Source organism: Stigmatopora nigra, chromosome 6 (assembly GCF_051989575.1).
Source record: "Stigmatopora nigra isolate UIUO_SnigA chromosome 6, RoL_Snig_1.1, whole genome shotgun sequence".
Taxonomy (NCBI): Eukaryota; Metazoa; Chordata; class Actinopteri; order Syngnathiformes; family Syngnathidae; genus Stigmatopora; species Stigmatopora nigra.
The window spans coordinates 15447844-15454678 of NC_135513.1; the positions used below are offsets into that span (position 1 = coordinate 15447844).

The 6835-nt window shown below is 41.2% G+C and overlaps 1 protein-coding gene across 1 annotated transcript in view; it reads left to right on the forward strand.

Moving 5' to 3' along the window:
- fat1a (FAT atypical cadherin 1a) overlaps positions 1 to 6583 on the forward strand; it is a 46295-nt gene extending 39712 nt beyond the window's left edge. Inside the window, exons 25-30 of the mRNA XM_077719762.1 lie at positions 77 to 224; positions 322 to 432; positions 1016 to 1656; positions 2226 to 2360; positions 3705 to 3740; positions 4713 to 6583. Coding sequence (XP_077575888.1) covers positions 77 to 224; positions 322 to 432; positions 1016 to 1656; positions 2226 to 2360; positions 3705 to 3740; positions 4713 to 5215 — 1574 coding nt within the window. The 3' untranslated portion in view covers positions 5216 to 6583. The remainder of the gene's footprint in view (positions 1 to 76; positions 225 to 321; positions 433 to 1015; positions 1657 to 2225; positions 2361 to 3704; positions 3741 to 4712) is intronic.
- The last annotated feature ends 252 nt before the right edge of the window (positions 6584 to 6835 follow it).

Below are 6835 nucleotides of genomic sequence, written 5' to 3' on the forward strand. Positions count from 1 at the left end.
AGTCTATTTTTAGTCAGTGTAATCCAAATCCAAAGTTCTTGAAATAATGACTCATCTCTTTTTTTCTTTTCTCCAGGCTACGTTTGCAAATGTCCCGCCCCTTTTGCGGGCGTCCACTGCGAGCTGAGCCCCTGCGCCTCCAACCCGTGCCTGTACGGGGGCACCTGCGTCCCCCGGGGGGACGAATTCTACTGCCAATGCAGAGGACAATACTCGGGACTGAGGTGAGGACATTGGGACGGCCGCCCGCTTTCAAGGGCCTTTTTCTCTTGCCAAAGACGACCAGAGGACACTTTAACATTTTTTGCGTTTGGTCGACAGGTGCCAGCTGGGTCCATTTTGCACGGACAATCCGTGTAAAAACAACGGCAAGTGCATCGATAGTCTGGACGGGCCGGTGTGCGAGTGCCAAGACGGTTTCCAAGGAGACAGGTGAGCTACCGTTGTTAAATGACCAAATATGTAACTTTTTAAAGTCATATGACTTCATTTTAATGCCAATTCATTGAATTTGACCATGCCAAAATGGCCGCCCTGGCTCTATTGTAGTTATGAAAAAAAAATTAACTTTCCCTTGTCAAATTATTATTATTATTTTAATTTAAGGTAGATAGGACTTAATTTTAATTGTAGTTGGGGAAAAATGAAACTTTTTCTGATCAAAATTGTCTTTTTTTTATTAATTTAAGTTATAGTTATGACCCCATTTCGATGCCAATGCATTGAATTTGACCCTGCCAATATGGCCGCCCTTGCCGTGAAAGCCCTTTTCACTACTGTACATAGTTGTTGTTGTTATGGAAAAAATGTAACTTTTCCTTGTCAAATTGTTATTTTTTTTAATTTAAGGTATATGTGTCTTCATTTTAATTGTATTAATGAAAAATGTTAACTTCTAGTCAAAATTGTCTTTTTATTAATTTAAAGTATAGCTATATGACTTAATTTTGATGATAATGCATTAAATTTGACCCTTCCAATATGGCCGCCGCTCATTTTATTTTCCCCACCTCAGGTGCCTGGGCGACATAGACGAATGCACCAAGAACCCGTGCGGCGCCGGCGGCCGCTGCCGCAACACGTACGGCTCGTACGAGTGTGACTGCTCGGCGGGCTTCGCCGGCCCCGCCTGCGAGCCGGCGGCGGAAATCCGCGACGGCCTGATCTCCACCGCCTGGAACATCGGACCCGAGGAGGCGGTGGGCATCGTAGTCTTCGTCTCCAGCATCTTCATCCTGGCGCTCTTCTTCGTGGTCCTGCGCAAGAAGGCGTGCCGCGGGAAGGGGCGGTCCGAGGGGGGCGGCGTCCAGGGGCGGAGCCCGCCGCCCCACTCCTTCCTACAGAGGCCGTACTTGGACGCCAAGTTCAACAAGAACGTCTACTCGGACGTGCCGCCGCAGGTGCCCGTCAGGCCCATTTCGTACACGCCCAGCGTGCCCAGCGACTCTCGCAACAACCTGGACCGCAACTCGTTCGAGGGGTCGGCCATTCCGGAGCACCCCGAGTTCAGCACGTTCAACCCGGACGCGGCGCACGGACATCGCAAGACGGTGGCCGTTTGCAGCGTGGCGCCCAATCTGCCGCCACCGCCGCCCTCCAACTCGGCCTCGGATAGCGATTCCATCCGGAAGCCTAGCTGGGATTACGACTATGATGGTGAGTGAAAAAAAATGGCCTCCTTTTGAATTATTCTCAGTTTCTTTATTGTATTTCCAAGGAAAGTGAATGGAGAAAATGGGCTTTATTATTTAAATATTCTACCCTTTTTTCTACTTTATTTAGGTTTCCTTCATTTTTTTATCATTATACTATTTTATCATTATACTATTTTATTATTATCTCACCGATATATTAATTAAATATTCTTAAATAAAAATAAAATAACAATATACATAGGAAAGTGAAGCCCTTTTAAATCTAAATGGACCATATTTTTATTCTCTGCTTTTATTTTTCTATTCATTTAAATTTATTATTTTAAATGTCTGAATCTACATAAAATGCAAAAAAGTTTTAAAAATATAAGTCAAGTAAGTCAAATGATCCTCTTCAACTCCATAGTAATGACATCTTTTAATAAATTTTTTTGTTTCTTTTTTTATAACCAAAAAATAAGCATATTTTTTGACAATTTGGAAAAAAAATCTGAATATTTTTTTACTTTGCATATGATAAATGTAGTTGGACTCATTTTTAATATCTAACTCTGCCTCCTCCCACTCTAGCCAAAGTTGTGGACTTGGATTGCGTAACCAAGAAACCAGTGGAGGAGAGTGCAAGTCACCCCTTCAACACCAGGGGGAGCATGTCAGAAGTCCAGTCGCTCAGCTCCTTCCAGTCGGAATCGTGCGACGACAATGGTACGTCTCTTCTTAACCGTCTTTTTTGTCCGCCGCGTCCTTTGGCTAACTTTCTGGCTTCTCTTTTCCGGATCTTTTGTTTTCTTTTATTTTCTTTTTATTATTTTCCAACTCTTTTTCTTGCTGCGGGCTTCAGCTCCCATTTGGATCAAATCTGCCCACAGGTCCAGAACGCGCTTTTAAATGCAAAAAAAAAAAGAAAGTCCCGTAAGTCGCTTAAGTTTTGGAAATCATTTCCAGGCCAGAACGCAACCAGAACATCCGTTGCATGACGTCTTGCTTTTCTCCCTTCCCCATCTTTATTATTATTATTATTTTTTAATTATCGTAGACTTATTATTTAATTAAAAGCATGTTTTTTGTGTGTTAAAGCCAACGTCAAGGAACGAACAATGGTATTCAGCCAAAACTCCCCATTTTTTTCACCCAATACAAGAAAAAAATCAGCTTTTTATAATAATATTTATATATATTTATATGCGACTGGTCAGTCATAATTTTTGGATATTTTTCTTGACTGATATTCACCACCAAAAATTATTTTTACCATTAAAAAAAATAATTAAAAAGCTGATTTTTTTAAGTCATCATTGACGTCAATTAGCGTCCAATCATCCACTCCAGCATATATATTTATATATATATATTTTATGATTACATCATATTTAAAGAAACAGCAGTAATGTTTATTAAAATAATTTGTTAAATTTAATATATTTTTTAAAGCAAAACATTTACAGTTATTTCTTAAGCCCACAGTGTAAACAACATTCTTTGTTAGCATTAGCGCTACATGTTTTTTCTGCTAGTTTTGCTCATATTTTTCATCAATAATTCATCCCAGCCGTCTTGCCATTGTTAGCATTAGCGCCTCGTGGTTTTCATCCCAGTTTTGCCAATATTTACCCTCATAAATTCATCCCGAGCCTTCGTGCCATTGTTAGCAACCCCAGCATTCTGTGTTAGCATTAGCACCAGGTGGTTTTTCTGCTAGCTTTTTTGCTAACACTCGCTCATGTCTCCTCTTGACAAGCCTCCATCGTGACTGTCCTCCACTTTGTCAACTCGGTGCTTGACACGGTGGAAAGAGAAGGTACCATTTTTATTCTAGTTGTTATGGTTGTTGTTGTTTTTGTTGTTGTTGTCATGTGCTTGGCCGAGTTGCCATTTTCTTTCTCGCACGCTAACGAGCTCGTTTGGAAAAAATGCCCTTGTTATGTCTAGGGAGAGATTTCTGGCTGCTAGCTTGGTTAGCTAGCAAAGCTTTGACCTTTGCCGTTTTTAACGTGTTGTGTTTCTTTCTCTTCTTTCTTCTTCTTTTTCTTCACGGATTCTTTTTCAAAGAGTCTTTTTTGGCTCGCGAGCGCAGGAACACAAGAGGTGACTTTCTTTGCTGTTTGTGTGTTTTTGTGTTTTTTTTGGTGGACGTGAGTGACGCCGCTAACGACTAACACGATGCTAATGTTTTGGCCTTTTTATGTGGATGTGCTTACAAAACCCGCGTGTGACCTTGACCCTTTTTTTTTTTTTAAAGCTAGCGATCCCACGCATGGTTTGGTGACGTTAGCTTGATTGTGTCTGGTAACTAATCATTCACGTTGACACTAAACGCTACAGTTCAGTTCACTAGATTTGGTGGAAAAGTTAGCAAGACAGACATTTAGCGCAATGCTAGGTTTTGTTTTTTATTTCTGGACAATTTCGTAACAAGATTTGTTTTATTGAACAATGAGTTGGATTTAGTCAAGTATGCAGTATGTTTTTTAAGGTTAGCCTATAGCTATGAGTTAGCATTGCGTCAAAGCTTAGCAAAAACTGGAATTAGCATTTCTTTTTATCACTTACTTGAAAATTCAGAACACGTTTTTGACAATTCTGTGGAGAAGTATAAATAAGGACTTAACGTTATTTGTTGTGAGCTGAAATTGGCAAGTTAATTTCAAAAAAATATAGCAAACCGAACTGTACAAGTTATGAAATAATTTGACACTTTTTGTTTATTTTTGTGGTCAGAATTTAGTCAAACATTATTGGGCAAGTCATACATAGTGGTATGTTTTTTTTCTTTATGTAAAGTAAACATTTCCGAATAATTTTAGACATTTTACTATAGAAAAGCGACGTTAGCTCCAATTTAGCTAACAGGTAATAGCAAACTGAACTGTACGAATTGTGGAATAATCCAAATTTGATCAAATTTGATCTTTCTTGTTTGTTGGTGTAAAGTGATCCCTGATGGTGACGTCTTTAACGGACGAGTCGTGTGGCGGCATGCTTGTTTTTTTTTTAACAATAACTCCTATGGAAAGGGTTAGCTTGCAGATGCTAACGGCCTCCATTTGTACTTGACAGGATACCACTGGGACACGTCCGACTGGATGCCCAGCGTCCAACTCCCGGGAATCGAGGAGTTCCCTCAGTACGAGCTGACCGACTCTCCGCCCACCACCCTGTACAGCGACCCCAGCGCCATGGACGCCGACTACTACCCCGGCGGCTACGACATCGAGAGCGACTTCCCGCCGCCGCCCGACGACTTCCCGTCCGGCGACGAGCTGCCGCCTCCGCCGCCCCCGCCGGAGTACGGCGACACCCTGCGCTCCTCGGTTAGCCCGCGTGGCCCCGCCCCCCCGCCGGAACACTACGCCCCCTACACGGCGACCCCCCGGGGCCAGGGGCGGGGCTTTGACGAGGCCTCGCTGTCCCTGTACGCGTCCACCGCCTCCTGCTCGGACATGTCGGCGTGCTGCGAGGAGTCCGAGGCCACCATCAGCGACTACGAGAGCGGCGACGACGGCCATTTTGAGCGGCCCTTGGTCCCGCCGCAGGGCTCCCAGCAGCACACTGAAGTCTGACACTGGATCCCCCGCCAAAAAAAACAAAAAAAGTGCCTCCATTTTGGATCATATTTCAATTTTATTATTATTATTTTATTTTTTTTAAAATGTCACGCCCGGTACGACATGACTTGACGGGTAGCTAGCTCCCGGATGGACAAATGTTTGGCCGTATTAGCTAGCTAGCCACTTGAGACGGTACGTTAGCCTCTTATTTTGTTGACGGTTCGCCGTTTTAGCTAGCAACTTGAGATGGACGTTAGCCTCTTACTTTGTTGACAGTTTTCAGACCATATGAGGAAGGAAAAATGTTTGAAAAATTCAAAACATGAGCACCAGAAGACCCTCTCAAATGTCCGTACTCGCTAGCAACTTGAGATGGGAACGTTAGCCTCGTACTTGCCAACCCTCCAATTTTTTAACCTATTATTTTAAGCTAGGTGACTGTCACTCCCCTTTAAAGTTAAACACAAATGTACACATACTGTGAACTAAAATGCAATATTACAACTAGTTTAAGGCTTATATAGAGTGGGAAACTATATTGTTGACTAGTTACAAAAAAAATACGGCAAAAACACTTTTATTTTGGAATTTTAAAAGGAATCGGTATTTAAAAAAATGGCAATTCTTTGAAAAGGACAATTTTAACCCTTAAATACCTGAATTTGCATCTTACAGCTCTAATTAAAGTATTGGAGAAATATATAGAACATTTGGCATGATTTAAAAGATAATATATAAGTTTAATTGAGAAAATTCTAAAGAAAAAAGGTTTTATTATAAATATTTTTACCTTTTTAAATGTATTCTCCCCTTGTTTTTTGACTATTTTTCAATTCGGGCAGAAGTGAGAATATTGGCAAGTACGAGTGGCAAAATGAGGACAAAAAAGACAAAAAGAAAGCGTCTCAACAGGGAAACAAAAAAAATGGAAAAATAATAGTTAAGAAATTCACATCCATTTCTATAAATAGAACATTTTCTACAAGTGTTGATTTTCAGTGTAAATGTCAATGTACAGTTTTGATTTCAAAGTAGTTTTTGTAGATATTCCGTGCTTTTATCTTGAAGAATCGCCGTGACGTGATTGGCCTTATTTTTCGCGTTTGCTAACGTTGACGAAAAAAGAGAAAAAACGACTTCGTTACTCACGTTCTTTTTTTTTTTTAATTATCTGTAAATGTTGACGTTGGAACCTCTTCTTTTTTTCCATCTAGAAAACGGGACCCGATGATATTTATGGTTGTCATGGTTATCGTTTGTGAATGTGCGCGTGAGCGAGTGTGTGTGCGCAAGGAACGCGTCCTTCTCGTTGAGGTTTTTACGGAATTACTGCCATCGGTTCGCGCTTTCCTACTGGCAATAAATTATTCCCTAAAAGTATTAACTCTCGTCACGCATTATTTATTTCAATTTCCATACGTCAGTCATTCATTAAGGAGCTAAATTTGCTAACTGTAAGAAATGCATCATCGTAGGAAACGCCCACTTTTTCAGGAATTCTGGTTGTGACGTCACAAGCTAGCTAGCATGCGTTTTTGTTAGCAAGGGAATATAGTATGCTTATTGTACGCATCAGCAGCTCATTATGGGTGGGACATCGTCTTCTGTTTTTAAGTGGGCGTGGTCTAGGCA